Below are 27,951 nucleotides of genomic sequence, written 5' to 3' on the forward strand. Positions count from 1 at the left end.
CTCAAAATTTGAGCAGCGCTTCGCTTTTAACAATATGACACTACTAGAAAAACAGCCTTTTAAGACGCTCATTGCGCGTCGTAAAAGGCTCAGACGACGCGCAAATGCGCGTCAAGGAAGGCCCTGTCATAAAGAGAGACGACGCGCTTTTACGCGTCGTCTATAGACGACACGCATTTACGACGCTCATTTACGATGCGCAATTACGACGCGTGTTTACGACACGCAATGTGTATCAAGGAAGGCCCTGTCATAAAGGAAGACGACACGCATTCGCGTGTCGTAACCTTACGACGCGCGTGTTAATGACACGAAATGCATATGAAGAAAGCCCCTGTCAAGAAAGGCCATGTCATAAATGAAGATAACACACATTTTTGCGTATCATAATTTTAAATGTTTAAAATAAATATTCTTTATAGATTTACTTATTTTCAAATTAAATTTGTATTTAATGTTTCATAATAGAAAATAAAATATCATATACAAAAAATAGAATCCATTGCATAAATTTAATGTCATACAATTCTATTTCTTACAATATATAAATTTGCATCTAATATACTATGTACATCAAATTCCAACTAGGTAAGGGGTAATTTGGGAAAATTTTGATAATGCCAAATTCAACTCCAAGTCTTTACTGCATCTTGCTGATAATGCTGCAAGATTTAAATCAAGTGGCTTCGTATTCCTTTCTTCCATCAACTTTACCTGATGCACAAAATACACAGAAACAAAAAAAATTGTAGAGGAAGGGGTAATTTGGGAAAATGTGAGGGGTATAATATCATTATCAGCCAAGCAAGCAACCTTTTCCTGAAACATGGTAGCATGAATTTATAATGCCAATTATGCCCTTCTATTTGTAGCAAAAAATAATCCCAAATGTGAAATTTTACTTGTTTTAAAAGTTTTACTTGTGTAGATTTCATCCCAAAATAAGAACTTGACTCTACAAGTTGTAATACTTTTGAATATGCGTCAATTGAAGTTATTATCAAAAAAGGTACTTCTCTTCTGCATTCACCTACAACTGGACAATTTACTAGTTTTTTAATATATTGATTTTAACTTTCTATTATACATATAAGAATAAAGATAATATGTTCATGGGGAAACAAAAAAGCACCTTGAGTTTGTCTATGTAGTGTTGTAAGAAACAAGTTCCTATTGTTGTCTCCATGGGAAGTGCTACCTACAAATGCAATATTTTTGTATTTGCTTGACACTAGTCTCCTCGTAAAGATTTCTCTAGGGTAGTCTTGTTAAGTGACTTACAGAAGGTTTGAAACCATCAAATGGATTGTTTCCTGCCTTTGAACATAACTGTATGACATTTTTGGTATATGTAGACACACATGGCAAATCGTCTTAAGACATTTCGTGTGGTTGTAACTTTTGTGGATTGAAAATACATAATTGTTTATTATTATAGACATACTTAGAAATAAAATCTAAAAGAAGGGGTGATGAAGGGTAGGGAAATGTGTGGCTGAATGGTTTATGTCAAACAATATTAATGTATCAAGTCAAAAAAAAAAAAACAGCCCCGCCCCTATATATATATATATATATATATATATATATATATATATATATATATATATATATATATATATATATATATATATTGTTTGGGTAAAATGAAGTTAATACCTAACAGGAACACGGGTGTTTGTTTATGATCTTATGCATAAAGAATGACTAAAGAGAGAAAGTCAGGTTGGCATCATAAATTTACTATTGTTGTGTATTTAAATAAAAGGATAAATAGAGAATCAATCACATGCAGCCAAAGCATCGTAGTGGAGTCCATCATATATCAACATAACTCTTTTAGGATACTTCTTTTCCTGTCAAAAGAGAGGAAGCTAACCTTTTGAAATCATAATGATGTAGTCTCTCTTTTGAAATCATAATGTCAAATACTTTCTAGATATTGCACTAAAGATAGTGCAAGAGCTTCCAGACCTTCATATTAGTGGAAGTGTGCTTGGAGTTTTAGTTAAAAAGGCTGATGTATTTGCTGAACCAGAATCTAATATCTTTAAGAAAACCTTCAATTGGGGTAAGCAAAGCATCTCTACTCCTTGATCCATCATCCATCATTTTTCACTTGTTAATATTTTATATATTGTTACAGTGATTAATCCAAAGAAGCAAGTTCTTGAAAGGGAAAGTAATGCTAAAGCATTGGAATTACTTACACTCATTTGGGAAAATATTGCTAAGAAGCCAAGGAACAAAATTGATGCCATAATCAGAGGCCCTCCAGATCCTCCTGTTAAGCCAGATGACAAGTCACCTTCTGACAAAGAAGAATAAACTTTTGAACTACTAAAACGAATTTCTGATGGAATTGACAAAATGCCATTTGAAATCTGAAACTTAATTAAAGATTCTCCTCCTGTAATTCGTCCAAATGTACCAATTCGATGAAATCCAACTAAAAAGTACTCTGCCCGAATAATATTTGTTGCTGCAGAAATGGGGAATACTAGATTTATTGTCGAACTTATACGCAAGTATCCTGATTTTTATTCCAACTCTCTATTTGAGCCTCACAAGGAGCCACATCATCTTCCAGCTGTGAAAGTGTTCTACCAAAACAAACATAAATTAGAATTAATATCAAAACATATATTTCCAATTTCCAATCTTTGTTTTCTTTATCTATGTGGACATGGTAAGAAACTGATTATTGAGATAAATGTAAATATATTATACCAAACTACCTTTGACTTTAATCATATAGGTGGATTTACCTTTTCAAATAAGCCAGCCTTGCTATGGCTTTCCGAGTGTAATCATATAACGCCCGTAGATCAGGGCTAGTCAATTTAGAGACGATAAGCGTCAAAAAATGACTTTTTGATAGAAGATTATTTAGGATGAATAATCCTAAATAAGTTGTAGTATATTTTACAAGGATTCCGTACATATAAAGAACGCCAAAATCTGAGTTATAACAAAGAAGTTATGACTTATTGAAGTTTCGCGACAGAACCGGCACAACGCTGAATGACGTAAAAAAGTGAATTTACGTTAGAGTGATATTTAGCCTTAGCGATCTAAATGAGAATCGAAGATCTCGTTGTTAGTAGCGAAACGACGAAAAGTTAGGCAAGAACGGACGTCAAACGAAGAAGTTATGAATTTATAACGAAATTTTCTGTCCCGGCCTATTAAAAATAAATAATAAAAATAAAAGTCAAAATTAGCCGACGGAGTCTAAACGAAAGTCGTAGAGCGTAGTCTCACCTACGCGTGGATATAAAGAACGTCGAAAACGAAGTTCGTATGAAGAAGATATGAATTTTCGAAGTTTATCAAATAATTAATAATTAAATTTAATTATTAAATCCCGGTATTATCCGAAGACGAGCCATCGGACTCATCCGAAGTACGCCCCGCGTACAGCGAAGCATGACGGCCTTTGCACTCGAGTTCTTCGGATGACGCATGCAGTGACGTTTCGGACGCGTACGCCCCGTATACGCCTGTACGCCCCGCGTACTCCGAGGCTCCAGCCTCTTATAAATAGGACGCGAGGGCAGCCGACTTATTTGCTCTTTTTCTCTCTTCTCTCTCCCGTTTTGCATCGTTTTTCGTGCCCGAAGTGTCCCGAAGCCCCGGTCTCAATCCCGAGTCCCGAACCAAGATCCGAAGCCCCGAGAATCCCAAAGAGCGTGATTCCCGAGCCGAAGCTCTGCCCGCAAGAAGTTCAATTTTTGTGAAGATCTTCCAGATCTGCGGAGATATACTACTTCTGCAAGCCGTAGTGTTGTCTGATCATCTTCTGATCAAGTGAGTGTATACTACCTTTCATAAACACGATAATAATACAAGTATGGTTTGAGTCTATTAAGTATATTGTTGTTTATATGCGTGAGTGTGTAGTTACTTTCTTCTAACACATAAATATGTAGTACTTGCTATGAAATACGTGCTATGTGTTAATATATTTTTTGTCTATTTGAGATGGGCGTGGAATTGATGTTTTATACAAGTGTTAAATGATTTAAACTGTGTAAGTATTTATCTCTACGAAAATGTTGGGTAGAACTTGGGTAGATGGGATAGTTGGTGACTATGGAGTTAGCGCCTATTGTATAAACCTTGGCGACGATGTGACTTCGTGCCTATTTGATGAACCTTGGCGACTATGGAGTTAGCGCTTGTTGAGTAAACCTTGGCGACTACGGAGTTAGCGCTTGTTGAGTAAACCTTGGAGACTATGGAGTTAGCGCTTGTTGAGTAAACCTTGGCGACTATGGAGTTAGCGCTTGTTGAGTAAACCTTGGCGACTATGGAGTTAGCGCTTGTTGAGTAAACCTTGGCGACTATGGAGTTAGCGCTTGTTAAGTGAACCTTGGTGACTATGGAGTTAGCGCCTGATAACTAAGGATTTAGTACTTGATAAATAAACTTTGGCAGCAATGGAATTCGTGCCAATTCCTTACGAATAAATGAATGAAGGATAGTTGGTTCTTAGGGTAAAACCTTAAGAAGGTAATGGGGATGGGTAATTGGGTTGATTGTTTGCTGATTAAATATAATAATTATATTATTGTGGGTTGAAAACCCTATATGCTCACCAGGCTCCCAAGCCTGACCCACTTAGTTTTCTTTTCATTATAGGTAATGGCACAAGGGTATAAGTTGGCGGACTTGACGAGAGACTTTGGATTATAGATCAGTAGTTATAAATAACTATTGTAAGGTCTATTTTATATTGTTTATGCTTTTGGTCTGTATCGAACATGACATCCCAAGGTTTTATTATTTAATGAAAATACATTCTCTTTGAGAAATGTTTGGATAAATGGTTATCATATTTTTGTTTTTGGGAACAAATTCCGCAACAGTTTTCTTTAAACGATTACTCTGATTTTAAAAACAAAGCATAAACAAATCGGTCTTTTCTGGCCGTGAAATTGGGGATGTCACAGTTGGTATCAGAGCATTAGTTTAAGCAAACTAGGAATATGGATTTACTTCTAGACTTAAATTTAGAATGCTAAGCAATGATTGTGAGTTGAGTGTGTCCATTATATTTTAGGTAGTACACCTAAATTGACACAGGCACTAGTTTATTTTAGGAAAATTGCCTAAAATGCTATTATGTGCTAATTGTTATATGTTTTCCATATATGATGTTAATTGTTCGGATCTATGGTCTGTTGCCGACCGGATCTAGAAACCTTATGTGTTTAGGATTCTAAGCGTGCGTCTACGATATTAGAACTAGCATGTAAACATTTTGGAGTGATAAGGATGATTTGAATATCTATCGTGAATAAGGATCTAATTTCACCTTATTCGGTGTATAGATCAGAATGACAAGAACCAGGAGTGGAGCTGGAAACGTGAACGAAAATAGGAATCAACCACCTGTGGTAGAGCGAGTGGCTGTAGTAGAAGCAACACCTGAACCAATCACAATGGCTGGAGTGCGAACCATGATTCAGGCCATGATGGCTGAACAAAAGGAGGAAATGAGACAATTGCTGCTGAACAATAGGAGTGAACCCTCAATACCAGTTGAACAGCCTAAGCTGAATGAGGGGCAGTCAGAAGAAGGGAACAATAGTGGGACCATTGGTCAAGCCAACCCACCAATAGTTCGTCGAAACAATCATGATGGAGGCAATGATGGACGTGGATGCAAATACAAGGATTTCATGGCATCCAAACCACCATGTCTTTCTGGGAGCCCGACACCGGTGCAAGTCATGGACTGGATCTCCGAGATGGAGACAATGTTTGAAAGTTGCGAGTGTAGCAACAGACAAAAGACCGCCCTTGCAATCCCTCTGTTAAAATCTGGAGTACTGAGTTGGTGGAAGTTACTGGCTGGTTCGATGCCCAAGGGGGAAGCTAGCAAGATGTCTTGGGAAGAGTTCATGGTGCAACTGAAAATGCAATACTGCTCTGAGCAAGATCTTCTGGAAATCAACAATGAGTTCCAGAATCTGAAGAAAGGAAAATTGAGCGTCACTGAATACGCTACGAGCTTTACGGAGAAGATGAAGCTTATTCCATACCTAATTCCATCTGAACTTTCCAAGGTCAACAAGTTTGCCAATGGATTACCAGCGGACTTTGGTCTGATAGTCAAGTAAGCAACCACTCTGAAAGCCGCCATCTGGGCAGCCAAGAATGTTGAGACCCAAATAAAAGAAAAGGGTCTGGAAAGAGCTGAAGTTGGAGAGAAAAGGAAGCGTGAAGCATCTTCAATAATCGACAAAGAAAGCAAATTCTCGAAATCTGGGGGAAGAGATGAAGCTAAGTGGTGTGAGAAGTGTAAGAAGAAACACTTCGGGAAATGTAGCGAGGAGATGACTTGTTACAAATGTGGGAAGACAGGGCACTACGCCAATAAGTGCGCACCCCTCAAGAAGGTGTGCTATAGATGTAACAAAGAAGGGCATATTTCTAAAGAATGCCCAAAGAAAAACACACCTCCACAGCCAAGGGCATTCAACATGTTCCTCAACGAAGCAGAAAAGGATGGGAGGATTAAAAGATGAAGACTTCATATTAATATATAAAGTCTGTATCGGGAAGCATAGCCTGTTAGAGGCATAGTATAGGGTGAACTTGAACTTTTGTGTAATAGTTTCAAGAATTAATATAAACCCTGGTTTTGTTATCTGATGTGTTGAATGATTATATGATTTATGTATGGTGACTTGGTTAACTGCGAGACAATGCTTGGGACGAGTATGAGTAGGTGTGAATGGTAGTAGAGATCTATACTACCGGAAGCACAGGACTCACGCATGGATCAGGGAAAGTCACAAGGTTACCACGAAGCTAGTAATTGATTTCGTTTTATTCAAGTTTGTCATTACCCTTGTTTCGGTAATGACTAGTAGGATGACGGTTATTCCGACCCTAGTGATCATATTAAATTGAATCCGACCACGATGAGAGGTCATCGGGACACGACCCATCGGTTAGTTACAATAGATAAATGAATGTATTTATGCTTAGAAGAAGAAGGAGTCCACAATAAGGATTTATTTTGTAACTTAAAGATGTCGATCGAAAGTCCAACGTAGTACGAAGAGCAGATGCAGGATTGAGCATCAAGGTTATTACTTAGGATGGAGAGATAACTTATGGAGTCAGTATACGAATCCAATTTCGTTGATGATTCCGAGACGTAATCATCCTAAGGGGGAGATAATTGTAACGCCCGTAGATCAGGGCTAGTCAATTTAGAGACGATAAGCGTCAAAAAATGACTTTTTGATAGAATATTATTTAGGATGAATAATCCTAAATAAGTTTTAGTATATTTTACAAGGATTTCGTACATATAAAGAACGCCAAAATCCGAGCTATAACAAAGAAGTTATGACTTGTTGAAGTTTTGCGATAGAACCGGCACAACGCTGAATGACGTAAAAAAGTGAATTTACGTTAGAGTGATATTTAGCCTTAGCGATCTAAACGAGAATCGAAGATCTCGTTGTTAGTAGCGAAACGACGAAAAGTTAGGCAAGAACGGACGTCAAACAAAGAAGTTATGAATTTATAACGAAAATTTCTGTCCCAGCCTATTAAAAATAAATAATAAAAATAAAAGTCAAAATTAGCCAACGGAGTCTAAACGAAAGTCGTAGAGCGTAGTCTCACCTACGCGTGGATATAAAGAACGTCAAAAACGGAAATCGTATGAAGAAGCTATGAATTTTCGAAGTTTATTAAACAATTAATAATTAAATTTAATTATTAAATCCCGGTATTATCCGAAGACGAGCCATCGGACTCATCCAAAGTACGCCCCGCGTACAGCGAAGCATGACGACCTTCGCACTCGAGTTCTTCAGATGACGCATGCAGTGACGTTTCGGACGCGTACGCCTGTACGCCCCGCGTACTCCGAGGCTCCAGCCTCCTATAAATATGATGCGAGGGCAGCCGGCTTATTTGGTCTTTTTCTCTCTTCTCTCTCCCGTTTTGCATCGTTTTTCGTGCCCGAAGTTTCCCGAAGCCCCAGTCTCAATCCCGAGTCCCGAAGCAAGATCCGAAGCCCCGAGAATCCCGAAGAGCGTGATTCCCGAGCCGAAGCTCTGCCCGCGAGAAGTTCAATTTTTGTGAAGATCTTCCAGATCTGCGGAGATATACTACTTCTGCAAGCCGTAGTGCTGTCTGATCATCTTCTGATCAAGTGAGTGTATACTAACTTTCATAAACACGATAATAATGCAAGTATGGTTTGAGTGTATTAAGTATATTGTTGTTTATATGCGTGAGTATGTAGTTACTTTCTTATAACACATAAATATGAAGTACTTGCTATGAAATACGTGCTACGTGTTTATATATTATTTGTCTATTTGAGATGGGCGTGGAATTGATGTTTTATACAAGTGTTAAATGATTTAAACTGTGTAAGTATTTATATCTATGAAAATGTTGGGTAGAACTTGGGTAGATGGGATAGTTGGTGAGTATGGAGTTAGTGCCTATTGTATAAACCTTGGCGACGATGTGACTTCGTGCCTATTTGATGAACCTTGGCGACTATGGAGTTAGCGCTTGTTGAGTAAACCTTGGCGACTATGGAGTTAGCGCTTGTTGAGTAAACCTTGGTGACTATGGAGTTAGCGCTTGTTGAGTAAACCTTGGCGACTATGGAGTTAGCGCTTGTTGAGTAAACCTTGGCGACTATGGAGTTAGCGCTTGTTAAGTGAACCTTGGTGACTATGGAGTTAGCGCCTGATAACTATGGTTTTAGTACTTGATAAATAAACTTTGGCAGCAATGGAATTCGTGCCAATTCCTTACGAATAAATGAATGAAGGATAGTTGGTTCTTAGGGTAAAACCTTAAGAAGGTAATGGGGATGGGTAATTGGGTTGATTGTTTGCTGATTAAATATAATAATTATATTATTGTGGGTTGAAAATCCTATATGCTCACCAAGCTCCCAAGCCTGACCCACTCAGTTTTCTTTTCATTACAGGTAATGGCACAAGGGTATAAGTTGGCAGACTTGACGAGAGATTTTGGATTATAGATCAGTAGTTATAAATAACTATTGTAAGGTCTATTTTATATTGTTTATGCTTTTGGTCTGTATCGAACATGACATCCCAAGGTTTTATTATTTAATGAAAATACATTCTCTTTAAGAAATGTTTGGATAAATGGTTATCATATTTTTGTTTTTGGGAACAAATTCCGCAATAGTTTTCTTTAACGATTACTCTGATTTTAAAAACAAAACATAAACAAATCGGTCTTTTCTGGCCGTGAAATTGGGGATGTCACAAATCAAGAAGAATCTTTGACTCCTTTTGCACTTTAGCTTTCTTATCTTCTACTCCAGTCTTCCTTAGTGATACATCTCCCATACACTCATCCCTAATATAAAATAGTTAAAAGGGCATAAATGGAATTAACATATATTAAATATATAATATACCAAATCTGTTTTTGTTGGAACAAAAATTCAAATAACACTTACTTCAAGCATGTAACTTGTGGTGGGATCATCGGTTTCCATTTGAGTTCCTTGCAATAAAATAAGAACTTCCATCACTTCTTCAATTTTTATAAATATTAAACATCAAATATAAATAATGATGGAAAAAAGAAAAGTCAATAACCAAGCATAGAGTGCCCACATCTATTTTGTAAAAATGCTGGAATTATTTTATTTATCTTGTGAAGCTAGTTTAGAAATAAAATGGCATACCTGTCTGACTTGTCAAAACCAAATCTTGCACCAAAATAATACGCGACAGAAGTAGCCATGCGTCACCATGGACAGCAACCAGAGACAACCAATCATTTTCTGGCATTCCATCACATGCAAAATTGATATCTAATGTAGGTTCAGGGAGCTCTGGAGGGACCTCTTATGCTGGTAGGTTAACCTCCCATTGTTCACTGGGGAATCCATATAGACAAAGATTTTCCTTTTCTGAAATATAAACGAATATAAATTATCAAAATACAACTTTCTTTATAGTTTAAAAAGACTGATAAACATCAATTATAACAAAGGCACATAACATAATTGTACAAAAAAAATAGTATAGTAAAGGGAAAACACTTCAAAGGAAAAGAGCATGTTGTCTACAAGAAAACAAAATAGCATCACATTCACAGCATTATATATGCCTTTTTTTAAGAATATTAAAGAAAAAACAATCATTCTTTTCTTTTTTAGAAATACTATGCAAAATCCTAGAAATCATGATTTGATTGTCACTACCAACATTTTTATGGATGATATCCCCCGCCCAAACCTCTTATCCTACCAACCTCTTTCTCAACTGCAGCCTTCAACTTAGCATCAACCTGAAACCAAACTCATTTTATACATTAACCAATTATAAAACACTTCATATCAATATATGAAATTTTTAACTAATGACAAAAATAACCTTTTCCCCACTTACTTCCTTTGGCCCCAACCTTGATTCTTTTTACCATCTATTTTTTTCAACCAAATCCAATGCAATAGGAGGCTGAGAAAGCCTCATTCATCAACTACCTACCTGCAATGCAATAAACAAGTCAAATAAATTTAACCAGACATCTGGAATAGTTACCATTTTAACAATAACAAATCAAAAAATCATACAAAACTTTTAACTAACCAATCTCAAATTTTAATCATACAAACAAACCTTCATCATCTTCATATTTTTCTTTTTCATTTTAACAAAGCAACAATGTATCTGCTATGATACAAGCACTCAAATACATTGTCTCACTTTGAATAAAATAAGGGTATTGATTTTTCCATGCCTATTTTTGATCAATCCACATAATTTTAAAGTTAACTGACAAATATACCCTTGATATAAAAAGTAAGATATATTGAAGAGAGAGAAACCAATTATTTGTTTCCAAATATTGAACACTTTCCTTATTCCTATTTCTCTCACATTCGACACAACCATAATGAATTTGAATCTGCAACTTGTAATGGGTAATCACAGTTGGGAAAAAACCAATATGCAAAACCAACATGCACACACAAGGACCACAAACACCAAACCCCATATTAAATCCATGGCATGCCAAGAAAGCCATCTGTATATAGGGAGACACCAAGGTTATGATTCATATGTGTAATGATTTATGGATTGAAGCATAAAACTCCAACATGCATATGATCTGGTTATGATTCATATGTGTCTAAATATATTAATTCTCTGATTATGGTGGTTTAAAGAATGATCAAGGAAGAAAAAAATTAAGTTTCAAATTGAGGGGTATAACAGTCAAAACAATGAATCTTAGTGGATTAAAGATCGAACATGGTAAAAGAAAAAGGATATTAATTGGCAATATTGTGAATTTTAGCTAGCTTCAAAGGTAAGAAACATGACTGTGATAAAAATGAAAAATATTATCTAATTTGAAAATCTAATGAAGTAAACATGTAAACGGCATAATTGTCCATTATGTATAAAATTATGTGGATTGATAAATAAACTTTCATGGAAGAATCAACATCCATAAAATAAGAGTTCACACATCAGTATACGTGTAGCTTTATAAATCTAATATTGATTTGAGATTTCTAAAAATTACACAAACACGATTCTTAAACCATATTCAAGTTAAATCATATTTCATCAATTTTATAGCCTTCGTGAAAGTAAAATTTCACAAAGTAAATACAAATCATATATTTGGGAATGATTTGGATCACAAACCAGAATGAAAAAAAAAATTATTAACAAAGTTAGATAGGTTTTCTATAACCTTGAAACTCTCAGTACAAAACAAAGAATGAATTTTTTCTACAAATAATAAAATCAAACCTGGTCTGATAGAGGTATAGAGGTCTTGATGAGGTCGTAACCTTATCCCTTACTGCCACCATGGATCACAGAACAGTGAAAGATGAGTGTATCAGATGGAGTGTCAGCGTGGGTAAATGTTGATTCAAGCCCTAGAAATTACACTAAAGGGGGGGGGGGGGAGGGAGGGGGAAACGATTTTCAATGTAACATAGAGGAGGTTGCTTCGAGCCCTAGAAATCACAAGACATCGAGAACATTGAAGAAGCTAAGGGGGTGTTTGAGAGTGATGTGTGTTCTTGTTCTGGATGTGTAGCAGAGACGGCATCATTCTTGAAGATGGTTACAATCAACATTGATTTTGGGTAGATGGTAGGTGAAATGGGGATGTCGATCGATGTTTCAGAGTAAAATCAGAGATTGAAGAGCCCAAGAGGAGACAGTGAGAGCCCAAGAGTAAAATCACAAAAGTGTGGAGTGTGAATGAGTTTTTAGGGTTCAATGGTAGTGAGGATGGCTTAGGGTTTCCAGAGAGAAAGGGGGGAGAGAATGAAGGGAGGGGGAGAGATGGAGGTGTGAGGGTCGTCGGGAGGAGGAGAGGGGTGGTTGCTTTGCAGAGAGATATGAAGTCGAGAAGAAAAGATGAGATTGACACATCTGGTAACAAACGGACTCGGGAAGATGAACAAAATGACCCGAGATTGACCCATCTGGTAGCAACGCTATTGATGCCATTCCATCCATTTTCGACTGTTCATCCTCCACTTCCTCTACTGCTACTTCTTCACTATCTTCTACTTTTTATGTATGTTACATCAAAACGGAGGTAAAATTATACAAGGGTTTTTTTTATTTAGCATCAAATTTGACCTAATCGAGCATTACCCAGAGTAAAAGAAGTAATACTTACGAGAGTGAGATAGAAAAAATTAGGGTCGAATTTAGGAATCCTAAATCATCGGCTCAAATTGATAACTGGGAGGTAAGAACCCTAAATCCTCAGCTCATTAGGGTCGAATTAAGAGTGTAATAACTTGTTGGAACCGAGAATTAGGTTTTTGGTGGAGGTGATGGATCGAGGAATTGAGGAAGCTGTGGATGAAGACGAAGGCCCTAATTCGAAGAGGCGGGGAATTTTTGGGATGAATAGGCGGGGGTTAATTTTTTGGATTTCATTTTTCCCCCTAAAAACACGTGTTTCCTAAAAAAAATATAAAGCGACATAGTTACATGACGCCCATTTATGATAGGTGCCCTCCGTATTTCTTTTTCTGACACTAATTTTAGGGCACGCAAAAATGTGTGTCCTCTATCCTTCAAATTTTGAAAAACTGACATTAATTTTTAGTGCACGTACAAATGAACATCCTCTATCAGTGTGTGTCATTAATTGCACGTCGTAAAAGGCTATTTTTCTACTAGTGTGATTTCCTTCGACGAAACCTAGTATTATTATCACTAGATTTTAGTCTAATATTTATTGTGACTAATTATTAGTCTAGATTTGTCATTAACTCAGAGTCTACATCATGATCTATCAAGTAAAGATCAATGAGACAGGACAGTTGGGAGGCAGGACCATTTCAACATATAGCTTTTCTGAAATCCTACAACTGAACCCAACTTGACCAATCTAGACACCTCTCCCATTAGTAGTTCAATTAGTATAACAACTTTGAATCACAGATAAATATTATTTATAGGTTCATAATAACGATATTATAAGCTATATTTAAAGTAGGGTAGCATAACTTACTTAGCTAGGAGTCGGGCTCTGCAGGGGCAGAACTTCGTTGCTGAATCTTTCTAAGAAAGATTCTTGCAGCGCTTCAGCACTCACCTTACTATACTAAAAACTACAGAAAGAGAAGTTGAATCACAAAGAAACAAACTGCCCGGGGGATAAGAAGAGAAAGACTCTCGAATCAAGAGATTGATGCAAGAAATATGAGAGCCTAGAGGTTCTTATTTATAGTAATTGAATTTTCAAAAACCACCTTCTATATTTACTTAAATGACTAAACGCCCTTTATAATACTATTTTAAATAGATTTAATGATATTTTTACTAAACTAATGTCGAAAGTACTCAACACTAGTCTTATAACGACCGCATCGTCGATACCTTTCTAATGATATATACATATGTATGTATATGTAGACGTATATATGATTTACATTTTATTTTAATACGTAAATGTGCTATTAAAAATTATAACTTGTTCATATCAACTCCGTTTTTGACGTTCTTTATATCCAAGTGTAGCTATTGACGAGATCTACAACTTTCGTTTAAACTCTATCGGCTAATTTTAAATTTATATTTTTGACCATATTTTTATAAAATTAAATAATTTTGCTATAATCATAACTCTCTCGTACGGACTTCGTTTTCTGCATTCTTTTTTCTCAAAATTCGTATTTTAAGGAGTACTATAATTTTCATTTTGGTCGTATTAGCTAAAAGTCAACCATTCTCTTTGTAACTTTTTACGTCATACATTCGTTGTGTGCGGCTGACTTTTATATCTTATAAAAATCATATCTAATTCATACGGATTCGGATTTCGACGAAATTTATATTTTCGGGATCGGGACGGTGTGTACTTCCTATATATATATATATATATATATATATATATATATATATATATATATGTTTTGACGCACTTATTTTTACGATTTACGGATGATTCCACTGATTTTTCCTATTTTATTATATTATAATAATCATGAAACTTATAATATTCAAATAATTCTTCTTTATTACGTCAAATGGGTTACAATTGTTACCCCTAACTATTACTTTGGTTAAGATTATTTATCTTAGATAATAAAAAAATCATTTTTAATGCTTATTATGTCTTAATTGACTAGCCCGAATCTACGGGTGTTACAATATTATAGTGGCAAAACAACCATGCCTTCATCCAGTTATTCATATTCAACTAAAACTGGCACATGAAACACATCCTCTACATATGTTGATCGATTGTTCCATTGTGAATGCACTGCAGTATTGCGTTGTTAGTTCGTCGAATACCGCCATGGCTTGAGTAGAAGGTATACCTGACAATTGCCATTTCTCACACGTGCCGTAACGACTTTCCAAGTTTACTATACCATTTTTCATTTGGTCAGTCACATCATATTTTCTTTGATCAATCTAGTATACCCGAAAAGTAGAGGATTTGTTAATCCTCCTGTCGATGACCTTCTCAGCATACTTAATAACATCTTTTTTGTTTTCAGCTATAACAAAGATTTACGTATATGTTGTCATGCACAGTAAATTACACTACATTTATCATTGAACTATTACAATATAGGGAAACACTTACCTCCAACATTACGTCACTGGCACCACCATTGTTGCATAGTTTCTCGAAAGAAATCGATCAATATTGTTATCGGTAGTTTTCGTGTGTCTCTTGATAATGCATTGACGGACTCAACACAGTTTGATGTCCTAATATTGTACCGAACCACACTAAAAGACGACCTTTCCCATCTCTCATTACCGATTATGTCTAGCCATGTCTGACAATTATCGTTTAGTGCATGACGTAGCCTACTCAAGTTATCTTTAAAATGATACTCTTGGTAAGCCTTTGCAGCCTCCCAAAAAAATCTCTATTCTCTCTTGCTTTATGATCTTTTCTCTCATATTCATTAACAAATGGAGACAACAGAGCTCATGATATTCATTCGGAAACACGACATCAATGGCCATTTCAATTCAATTGGCTCTATCTGATCGGATAGCCAAATATGTTATGTCTCCAATACATTCTTTGAGTCATGATAAAAACCAAATCCATTACTCTCCACTTTCAGTTTTCCCAACACCAAATGCAATAGTGAGGATTTGTTTATTACCATCCATGCCTATTGCTAGGAACATGGTGCCCAAATATTTCCTTTTAAGGTGTGCACCGTCAATGATAATAATAGGATGCAAACATATTTGAAACGCTCGAACCTAAAAAGTAATTAATTATCTAATGAAAGTGAACGCATTTGTATGGTCGTTAAATATAAAAAATTAGATATAAAAAAATATAAGGAACATATATTACCATGCAACTGATAGCCATAAAAAAAGTATTCAAATTTTTTGTCATCACTGGTCTTTATATATGTAACTGTCCCTGGATTCTTCTTCTCCAAGTTGTAATGGTAAAAAGGTAGTCTTAGAAATCTCTCTTCAAGGGTCCCTCTCAATAGATTTAGAGCATACATTTTAGCATTCCTTGCTTGCCAGTATGACATATGTACACAAAGTTGATCATTTAAAGTTCATTGTATATGTTTCCCTGCAACATATTACCGGTACTATTAGTTAATATGCCCTTCAAGAAGTGACCCAATACATTTTTGTGGGCTTGTTGGTGATGGGGACGTACTTGTGTGTTTGAGCAAGTGTGTTTCTCCGATATTTTAACCACTAATTTATCAACAGTATTATGTTTTGTTGCCCTAGTTCACCAGTCACAATTATCCATATAGCAAACAACTTCGGACCTAGCTTTTGTAGATTTTTTCACTTCATATTGGAAACCTTCACTAACACTTTTCAATCCTAAATTAAGCTTAAGTGCTTCTTTTTTTTTGAAGAGTTGGTATAACTTCATATGGGAATTATAATTATGCTTTGTGGCCCCATTACGATTTTGTTGAGCTAATTTGAGTAGTGGTAAAGGTTCAGGCATACCCAATGGCTGGGTTGTATTTCTTTAGAATCATAAAAATAAAAAAGGAAACTTTCCATGTTGTGCTTTTCGAGGTTGCAAGGCATCAGTTTCCTCATCTCCATCTTCATGATCATCCCCATCAAATTCAGTGTAACTTTAAAAGTGTTCAACTGGCTCTCCACATGGAATTATATTATCATCATCAATCAACATCATTAGTTTTACCTCATCATTCACAGATTCATCAACATCAACAGTAACGTCAGCATGAAAAACAACCTTACCTTTAGACATATAATCACCCCCAATTATAGGGTTATTGTAAGAAGGAACATGGTTGGCTGTCATCGGTAATAAATTACCAATTTGGTTACTTCCAGCACCGGAAGAACCATTTCAAGAACGATTTTCCCTAGGAAATCAATTACTACCACTTTCCTTAACATTATTAACAACAAACAATTATACTATGTTCGGAGGCAGAGTAGTAACAAAACTAAGAAAATATCTAACATCACTATCATCAAGAATCTACATAACTATATTTGATCCAGGACATTGAAAAGATAGACGAATTTGATTAGTGTGTAACATGGAACTGGAAGCAAACAACATAACTAACCCAAAAAAGTTCATATCATTGCTTATATCTAGATGAAAGCATGTGTATTCCAGAGCAACATATTGCTTACATTTGTTGATACGCTGCCATTACCCATCACTAGAAACTAGAACTCAAAACAAAACCCATATACATACTCATTCTGGAACATTTATGGAAAGTACTGAACACACAAATATATTAAAAACACAAATGTATTGCCTGTTTGGAAGAAAACCATTAATTCTAGTTCTCTGGAACACCACTCCGGAATGTACGGTCGTTCCAGACTTCATACTATAATATAATTTTTCAGTTCGGAAGGTATGAAATGTTAGATTTTGGACCTCATCCCCACCAACGGACATCCACTCTGGAATAAGATTATAAATACTCTAGAATATCGTATTCTGGATCACACCTATGGAACAAAATGTCATGCTCCGGAATATGGTATTCCGGATCAAGTGGTCATTTTTTCAAAAAAGAATGTTGGTTATTTTTATTAAAATGGTTGTTTGTAAGGGTTAGATTACTTAATTTCCCAAAAATTTAGCGTGCTCCATTAATAACCACTAATTTTGCAGCATCTTTCCAAACGTAGAAAGACGTCACCACCAACGACAGGTAACTCTATCTCTCTGCCTCTCTTATCAAAATATTTTGCAACCACCAAACCTTCAAATCATCATAAAGATTAAATATAGAACAATGTCATCAAAATCAATTTTGCACATTTTAAACAAAATCTTCGATTTCCAAATTTTATTTGAGAACAATATCTAAAATTCTGAAACAAAATCACCCCAAAATATCAAGATCCATAAACACACATCATACTATTGAGATGTAAGAAAACACCCAAGTTGGTATTTGATTTGTGTTTGTCGTCCAAGTAGATAAGTATGGCAAGTTTTTGAGTTTTTAAATGGGTTATTTTTTATTTACCAATTTCCGTTTTTTTACTTAGCATCAATTTTTTATACTTATAAGATGTGTGTGTGTGTGTGTGCATGTGTATGTATGTGTTATGATCCCTATGGAGATGAAATGCGAGGCTTGTAGTATTTCAGAAGTTTCTAGGTGAGTGGAAACACCAAAAAGATAATTTGAGATGGTCGGAGATGACTGTAGTTGTGTGTGTGTGTGGTGGAGGCGAGAGGGAGGGGTTGATGTGTGGTTATTGGGGTGGGTACGGGGTCCTTAACCGTAAAATAATATGTGATCTCTCCAATTTCATGGCCAGAAAAGACCGATTTGTTTACACTTATTTAAAATCAGAGTATCCGCTTTGAGGAATAATATTGCGGAATTTGTTCCCAAAAACATGGTAATGTTATTATCAAGCATTTCTGAACACATGTATTTTATTTATATTAAAACGTTGGATTGTCATCGTCAATACAGAAACATAAGCATAAGAATATATGGAAAATGTCATATATATCCTTCCAAACTATAAATATTACTTTAATATCCTTATAAACATTGATATTACATGTATATCCTTTTAAAAAATTAAAAATTACATCTATATCCAAAATCATATTTTAATTAAAATTATATCAATTTTTTATCTAGTATTCTAAATTATATATTAATTTACCAATTTACCCTTTCTATCTATTATTGATCGATTTATCTATCTTCTACATTGCTACGTATTATCTTCTCTTAGTCAATTTAACATTCCTTTACCATCTCCCTCACATTCTTCTTATAGACCTCTACCGAGTAGACATTCTACCGACTACCACCACCTTTAATCACATCAACGGAGCCCCATGTGTTCTATTTGGGTGCCCAAATGATTGGGTCTGGGTCTGTGATGATCGGTTTATCAATGATTTTAGTTTCAAAAGCACAGATGAGGGGTTTGGACAAAATCGGATTTGTGGCGGTGCTCAACACCGGAATCAAGTCATATACAACAATAACATCTTTTCTAAAGAACCAATTTGAACTCTCCCTGGTGATAATCACATCCGGGTGTTCTTCAACCAGGTTCATCACCAAATACCTCCTCAATACGTACTTGAAGTTTGGTTAATCACAGACTGCCCACTTATTGTTCGACGTAATGCCCAAGAAAAACATCATGTCGTATAACATATTGATCGGAGGATTTGTGCAAAGTGGCAACTTGGATATGGCATGCAAAATTTTCGATGAAATTCCCGAAAAAATATTGCGACATGGTTAATCACAGACTGCCCACTTATTATTCAACGTAATGCCCAAGAAAAACATCATGTTGTATAACATATTGATCGGAGGATTTGTGCAATATGGCAACTTGGCTACGGCATGCAAAATTTTCGATGAAATGCCCGAAAAAATATCGCAACATGGAATTCCTTGATTTCAGGTTTGACCGATTTCGAATGTAATGAGGAAAGCATTGAGCCTCTTCTCCGGGATACACGTTGTGGGGTTTATCCCGATAAATTTACTCTTGGCAGGTGAGATCAATAATCACTTCTTGATTTCTTTTCCTTCTTTTTTCAAAAGTTTATGCCTTTCTTACAACTAGAATTCATCAATGGCAGTGTTCTTCGTGGATGGGATGGCTTCAAAGGCTTAAAAACTGGCCAACATGTTCATGCCTATGCTATTACAATTACTTCAAACAAGATGGAGTACCTACTGTTATTAAAAGTTGTGACCTGTGCATAGCGTGGAGACGAGATACGACTAACGAAGAAGATGATTCCAATGTTCAAGGGGCCATAATCAAATTAAGAGATAGGAATATGTAGTATGTTAGGGAACATGATTTAGTTTGATAGTTAATTGAGAAATGATGATTTAATTTGATATTTAAGTAGGAAAGGGTAAATTGGAAAACTAATATATAAATTTGAATATTAGATAAAAAAATTAATATTTAGAGTTTGGATATATATATATATATATATATATATATATATATATATATATATATATATATATATATATATATATATATATATATATATATATGAAATTTTCCCTATATTATTTTGCATTATAAGACCTTAATTTTCATTCAATTTGAAAATTAGTAAATCTATTTTTTTCAAACACTTAAAATTATGACACACAAATTATGTGTCGTCTTCATTTATGACAGAGACTTTAATGACAATGAATGAATGTCATAAATGCATATCGTAAGCTTATGGCATGCAAATGCGTGTAGTCTTCCTTTATGACAGAGAATTTAATGACACATATTTATGTGTCATCTGTACCATTTTATGACATGTAACGCGTGTCATAAAATGCCTTTTTTGTAGTAGTGTTTATGTATTGATTATGACATCTTTAGAGTTTTTGGATATTGAAACATCTTTAATCAAAGATATTTTAATGAAACGAGACAGTTTCCGCAAAATATTTATTGTATTTGGATTTTCCGCAAATGAAGATACTATGATTTTAAAGCGTAAAGAAAGCTTTGTGGTTCTGAAAATAGGGGATGTCACAACAAACATGGTAAATTTTTTATGTAAAAAAGTGTACGGTGTTACAGATTTCAAAGGTTCAAGAATGGTGGAGCTAGTTTTCAAAGTATGGGTTCAAGAATGGTGGAACGCGAAGATGAAGACGAAGATTTAGTGTAAGATGAATATTGATGGATTTCCAAATTAAAGTTAATTTAGTTTTTTATTGCAATACGAAAATTGATTTTGTCAACAATTTTTTTTGGATTTATCAGGTCTCAAGATCCTCGATCCGGCAGGTTGAAGTTGATGATGGTGATGGTGGTGGTGGTGGTGGTAATGGGGATGAAAAGGGAAAGGGGTAGGGTATGATAGGATGGGAGTGGGGTGGGTAAGTGTTTTTGGTTTTTTTGTCAATGTAAAATCAATCAAAAGAAAATATAAAATAAATTAAAAATGTATAAAAGTCTTTCTATGTTAAAAGATACCAACTACCATAGAAATTGAACACTACATAGATTTTTCATGAATTTTTTGAAGTTACGTACAAAAACCTATATACCGAGAAGATGCCCCAAGACCATTTATGAAGTTTTATCCGCTATAAAATACTATTAAGATTGGGAAAACTGCAATAAAGTCCCTACATATTGGCCTCATAATCGATTTAGTCCTTATATAATATATATATATATATATATATATATATATATATATATATATATATATATATATATATATATATATATATATATATATATATTATTCAATTAAGTCCCAAATACCGGTAATCATATTCAATTTAACCCTTTGACCCGGTCAACAGGCCATCCAACTTTCAAAAATTACATTTTTGGCCCATATTTCAAAATTTGTTACAAATTTGGTCCAAATTTTACACTTTTGACCCATATTTTAAATTTTTTTACAAATTTGGTCCAAAATTTACCCTTTTTGCCTAAGTTTTAGAATTTTATTATGAATTCATCCTAACTTTAGTTTTTTTTTTACAACTTTTTTTCTCAAAAATTTGTTTCTAATATGATTTTCTTTATAAACTCATATTTATACAAAAAAAACATATTTTCACATAAAAATCTTATTTTTTCTATATAAAAACTTTTTTAAAAAAGTTTTTGTATATGAAATATCTACTTATAAAAATAGGTTTTCATTATTTGTTTGACTACTCTTAAAAAATCAATTAAGAAATTAAAAGTAACCCTAAATTATACTATCAAATTATAGTTTGTCAAAAACTAGTGACACTCATTTTAATATTATTTATTTGTTCTTTAATCACATTTATAAGAAAAATAATGTCAGTTCTTATTGTAGTTCATAGAAAAAAAAAGGTCATTTTATTAAAAGATTTCGACATCATGTTTTTGAGTATGTTGTGATACTTTCCTTGTGAAGCTCAACTCAAGAATGTTTCAGGTGTTTGAGTAATTTTTTTAACCATACTCATGTGTAAATTCTTTAGAACTTTAGTTAAAGTATTCTATTGTGTTATTGATAGTTATAATATTTTATATATTTATGTTGCTATTGTATTTTTGGTCATTTCTCACTCCCCTAAAAACATGTTTATCGATAATAAATTGCAACCGGTATTCCATATAACAGACATTAAAAAATAAAGGAAATACAAGATTATAAATAATCCAAGTAAGAAGAGGTTGATTGGCAATAAAAAATCATAACTTAGATCGGACACATGCCATGAATGGATATGTTTTATTAGATAATATATTTATTAAAAAGTTATAAAAAAAATACTAAAGTTATGATTTTAACTTTTTTCTTAAAGAAATTTTATGAATAAAATATAATATTATTATATTATATATATTTTAAACTTTCATATATAATGTAACTAGTTTAATCTTTCATATAAATGTGATTAAAGAACAAATAATCGAAACCTGTTTTTATAATTTAGGGTTACTTTTAATATCTTAATTGATTTTTTAAGAGATATCACACAAATAATCCAAACCTTTTTTTATAACTAGATATTTTATATACAAAAAAGTTTTTAAAAACATTTTTTATATAAAAAAAATAAGATTTTTTATGTGAAAATATGTTTTTTTTTTTGTATAAATATGAGTTTATAAAGAAAAAATATATTAGAAACAAATTTTTTAGAAAAAAAAGTTGTAAAAAAAAAACTAAAGTTATGATGAATTCATAATAATATTCTAACATTTGGGCAAAAAAGGTAAATTTTGGACCAAATTTGTAAAAAAATTTAAAATTTGGGCAAAAGTGTAAATTTTGGACCAAATTTGTATTAAAATTTGAAATCTAGGCCAAAATTTTAACTTTTGAAAGTTGGATGACCTGTTGACCGGGTCAAAAGGTAAATTAAATACGATTACAGGTATTTGGAACTTAATTAAATAAAAAAATATATATAAGAGTAAATCGATTATAAGGTTGATATATAGGGATTTTATTGCAGTTTTCTATTAAGATTCTCCTTTTAGGAATCAAATTGTCTTAGAAGCATCTATTAACTGAATTGTCTATTCGACTATTCGTGTAGGTGTGAGAGAATGCAATAAAAAAATGTTGTCTATTAAGTCACGTGTTATTCTATTTATTTTTTATCTGTCAAATGAAACGGAAAAGTGTGATTCAATTTTTTATAAAAAAAAGTTGCTGTCAAGTGGTGATGGAAAAATATGATCCGATTGATCTTTGTTTCTGTCAACCACAATCTATACTCAATATTAAACTCAAAAAAACAAAGGTTAGAAAATCTTCTCTAATGCCCTCAAGCTTTTAAAACTTTTTTAAAATACTATTAAGATTCTTCTTTTCCCTTTTGTTATATTTCCAATGTTACGCCTTACTGAAGAATAAAAAAAGCAACAGACCACATCTTTCACTAAAACATGATTCTTGGAATACAGAAGAGAGTAGATCATACAATACAATATCGATCTGACATGAAAGACTATATGGATCAATCTTTTGCTTCAAAACATTACAAGGAAAGAGAAACGATGAGCAAAGCAAATACAAATCTTAAGTTACACAGGGAATTAATATACCCTGCTATGGGAACAGCTCGTGTTCTGGAGCAGGAGAGATGAAGAGAGTCCGAGTGTTGATGAAGTTAGATCAAACTCAAGAATATAATTCTCTAACTGATGCCCACCTAAGACAATAGATGTTGTTGGCTCAGCTCCTCCATCAATAAATGCAAGGCATATTACATTCTTCTTAGCTTCCACCATTGAGTTTGCACCATATAGTGTCATCCTTACATTCCTGCCTTCCAAAATAAGGTCGATATTTGGAACTGCTGGTCCAGTTATCGTGTTGGGAGCAGTCTTTGAATCAAAGCACGCCCCAAAAGGTGCGACAGAGTTTACCCTTTTTATGTTGTTCAGTGATGCTTCCTTGATGAAATCTTTAACAAATCGTTTATAAATGGACGACTGCAAAATGGTATAAGGCGCTGTAGTACTGACCTTTGTTCCCCCAACTCCATTTGTATCAATAGATAGCAGAGATGGACTAAAAGATACACGTTTACCGCTGATTTCAATGTTTTTGACATTGATGAAATACTCTACGGAAGACTCTCCTTCAGAAATAATGGGGCCAGTGCCAAACATATTGACAACAAGAGGGGTGGTTACTAGTGACAGAGATTGATCTTTGATACTAGGAAGCATGTAATATGGACCTCCGCCAATGTATACATCCCCTAATCCATTCTCAGATGATGAAGGTAAACAAAGTGCAAATTTTTTAGCCAACTTGAAAAAAGATGAAATTTGTGATGGAAGTGAGATTTCGGCTCTTGCAAGGCCAACCAACCCTTTAGTATGATCACCAGGTAAGCGCTCTATAGTGAGGGAATCTGCGCAAGATAATTGGAATTTGGGTACGTCGTAACTAAACCAAACATATGCACCGTCTGTCGAATATACCCTTATGGTATCTTCACCAAGCTCTTGAATAGTTAAGTAATCGTGAAAAGGGTTGTAAGCGAACACACCACAGGTGTTGTTGGAGCACCCTGGTCTAGGAGTTGAGTTGCATCCTACACATGATAGTCCCTTGGCCTTCTTACATCTGTTTGAACCACATGATGCTCGTTTATATGAAGCCGAGACATAGGTTGTACAATCAAACCAAACAGATGGTGCTCCAAGATCAATCAATGCATCAATTATGGTAGGTGACTCAGGGTGTCCAGACTCAAATGTGGTGTAGTACTGGGAAGTTGTTTGATTTTTTCTAATCGGAAGGTGAATGGCTTTCGGTTTTGGCAGTTTAAAAGGAGCTGAAGCGGCGTAAGAGAAGCTTAAAAGAGAAAGGATGAAGAGAGTGGTAAGCGTTTGTGAAGATGCCATTGTGGCTGTACTTGCGAATTCATTGATATGAATGACATTCTTTTATAGTACTCTTGATGCCTATGAGAATATTTGTAAACCTGGTACCTCTAGTCGATGCGCAATAGAATATGTAAAAGTATAATTTTATATAAACCCAATTGGTTCTTAAATTAACACCCATTCATCATTCCATCACATTCATTTGTCACTAATATCATTATGCACTTTAACTTTATTAATATATTATATACTATTATTGGTTATTGATTATCGATAATAACTATTAGAAAAAATGACACAACAAGCGACTTTTATTAAGCCTTTTTCAAGAATTAACCACATATTTAGCATGTTCCATTAATAACTACTAGATTTGTAGCCTCCCTTCCACAACCAGACCTGAAAGTCACCACAAAGATGCAACCTGACCAACTCCCTCTCTTCTCACCTCCTTTCGCCACTATCTGACCTGCATATCCTTACAAATTCTACTAATTTCTAACCACTAACATCTGTTCAAAAAATCATCAGAAGGATAAAACGTGAAACGATGTCATCAAATCGATTTTGCGGACTTTAAACAAAATCTCTAGTTTCCCAATTTTTATTTGAAAACATGATCCAAAATTTGGAAACAAAATCACCCGAAATATCAAGATCTGAACATCCATGCCATATTGTTGAGATGAAAGATAACACCCAAATTGGTGTTTGATTTGTCTTCATCATCCTAGTACAAAAGTATAATAAGTTTGATAATAGGAAATCTGATCTTTTCATTGATCAGCTTCAAAAATATATACAGGAGAATCCCTTCAAATATGGGAAATGATAAAATAAAATTTTAAACAAAATAAGATAAGACTCGATGATATGATAAGGATAAATGTGAATCTTTATTATCCTTATTACTCCCCCTCAAGTTGGAGTGTGAACATCACGAACAATTTTGTTCACCGTTGAGAGGTTTAGTGAAAATTTCAACATGGTCGTTAGTGTGAATGCACAAAGGTTTTATTTCATGTGTTTTAACTCTTTCACGGACAAAATAACAATCAATTTAAACATGCTTTGTCCGCTGACGGAAACGGGGTTTTTAGCTATATTCCAAGTAGCTTGATTATCACAGCACAATGGAGTAGGTCTTGTAGGAGCAACATCCAAATCACGCAACAACCAATGTAACCACAAAATTTAACTAACGGTTGTGGCATAGCACGATATTTCGCCTTAGCAAATGAGCGAGAAACTACTGATTGTTTCTTAGTACGCTAAGAAATGGGAGAGTCACCTAACAAAATGAGGTTTCAAGTTTTGAATCTTCGAGTAAGCTCACATCCATTCCAATCTGAGCCACTAAAAGCAACTAAACATAAATTCACAGAACTCGGGAGAAAAATCCTTTGACCAGGTATGGATTTGAGATAACGCAAGATTCTTACTGCAACATCCATATGGCATTGTCGACGAGAAGCAAGAAACTGACGGAGAGCATTGACTGAATAACCAATGTCAAGTCTGGTCATTTGTAGATACTGTAATTTCCCAATAAATCGAGGACACTGTGCAACATCAATTTCCAGGCTTGAAATAGAAGCATCTAAATGGAGTTTTGTTCCATAGGAAAAGTGCTAGGCATGCACCCTTGTAAACCACTTTCTTCCGGTTGAACTTGGATAATTCCCATACCAATATCATTCACATTATATATATATATATATATATATATATATATATATATATATATATATATATATATATATATATATATATATATATATATATATATATATATATATATATATATATATATATATAAAATGAGAACCAAAAAATTAATAAAAACTCTAAAAACCTTTAATTTTAGCTTATAAAGGGCATTTTTGTCACAAACACATTATTTCATCTAAAATTTAAAATACGAGATCAAAACATCAGATCTGGAAAATCTCATTCTCCCTCTCTCTCACCAAACATCTCTTCCTCTCCCTCCTACCTCTGGTGACTTTCCACCACCACCTGCTACCTCTGGTGCCGCCACCACCTACTTTCGGCAGAAGAAACATCTACCACAGCAACCCAACCAGTATTATGGCGCTGCTCCGGTTACATATCTCCATCCGTCTTCTTTTTTTTTCTCAATCTCCTTGAAACACCACCAAAATTGTTCAGATCTGGTGCACCACCACCTCCACCTACCATTGATACGTGTCTTCGACCTCCAAAAGCTTTCGTTTTCATTAGATTTGTGTTGATTCTTTATAGATCTATGATCTCCAGCTGTAGATCTATGATCTTTGACGACATATCTCTGATTTTCGCTTAGAAATCTATGATTTACACCTCCAGATCTGTTATGTGTCGCCTCCTTCCCCTCTATTACTCGTTTTCATCTCTGTCTCTCTTATTTTTGGTCAAAACACCACCAAATCGACATCTGATATGATGTTTTTGTCCATTTTTAGGTTAGATTTGGTGTGTGTATGGTGTTTACATTGATTGTGTTTACAAAATGAAGTTCTGATAAAAAGATGCACACAAGGTGTTTGATGAAATGCCTCAATGAAATTTGGTAAGTTATTAAGTTGTGAATTAAGTTGTGAATGCATATTTTTTGTATATTAAACTATGAAGTTTGTGTATCTAGCTGTGATATTTGTGTTTAAAATTGTAAATTGAATGCATTAAGCTGTGAATTTGTTGTTTAAACTGTAAATTGACTATATTAAGCTGTGAGTTTTGTATATTTAACTATGAATTAATTGTATTAAACTGTGAATTGATAGTATTAAATTTTTTAATTGAAAATATGCTTTTGGATGCATATTTTTTTTGGGTATAAACAGAGAATTTTCTGTATTTAACTATGAATTAAAAGTTTTAAGTTGATATTATGTTTTTCTACTTGCATTTGTTGTAGATCTCTATTATATTTTGGTTTTTTTTTTTTCTTTTTTTTTTCTGTTAATGTGTGAATTTGATATTTTAATCTCTCATTTGTCATATAATTTGTTAATCTTAGTTTTAACTGATATTAACTTGTGAATGTATAATTTTTTTTTGAATTAAACTTTAAATTTATTATACT

At 34.1% G+C, this 27,951-nt stretch overlaps 1 protein-coding gene across 1 annotated transcript; it reads right to left on the bottom strand.

Moving 5' to 3' along the window:
• Positions 1 to 23,358: 23,358 nt before the first annotated feature.
• On the bottom strand, positions 23,359 to 24,893 carry LOC111885010 (probable aspartic proteinase GIP2). The gene has a single exon (XM_023881308.3). It carries the CDS (start codon positions 24,879 to 24,881, stop codon positions 23,559 to 23,561), a length of 1,323 nt encoding a protein of 440 aa, XP_023737076.1. The 5' UTR covers positions 24,882 to 24,893; the 3' UTR covers positions 23,359 to 23,558.
• Positions 24,894 to 27,951: the final 3,058 nt, after the last annotated feature.

The sequence above is a fragment of the Lactuca sativa genome, chromosome 8 (genome assembly GCF_002870075.4).
Source record: "Lactuca sativa cultivar Salinas chromosome 8, Lsat_Salinas_v11, whole genome shotgun sequence".
Classification (NCBI taxonomy): Eukaryota; Viridiplantae; Streptophyta; class Magnoliopsida; order Asterales; family Asteraceae; genus Lactuca; species Lactuca sativa.

What these genes read in the sequence shown, in the direction of transcription:
- LOC111885010 (XM_023881308.3), bottom strand. Translation starts at nt 24,881, where the DNA reads ATGGCATCTTCACAAACGCTTACCACTCTCTTCATCCTTTCTCTTTTA.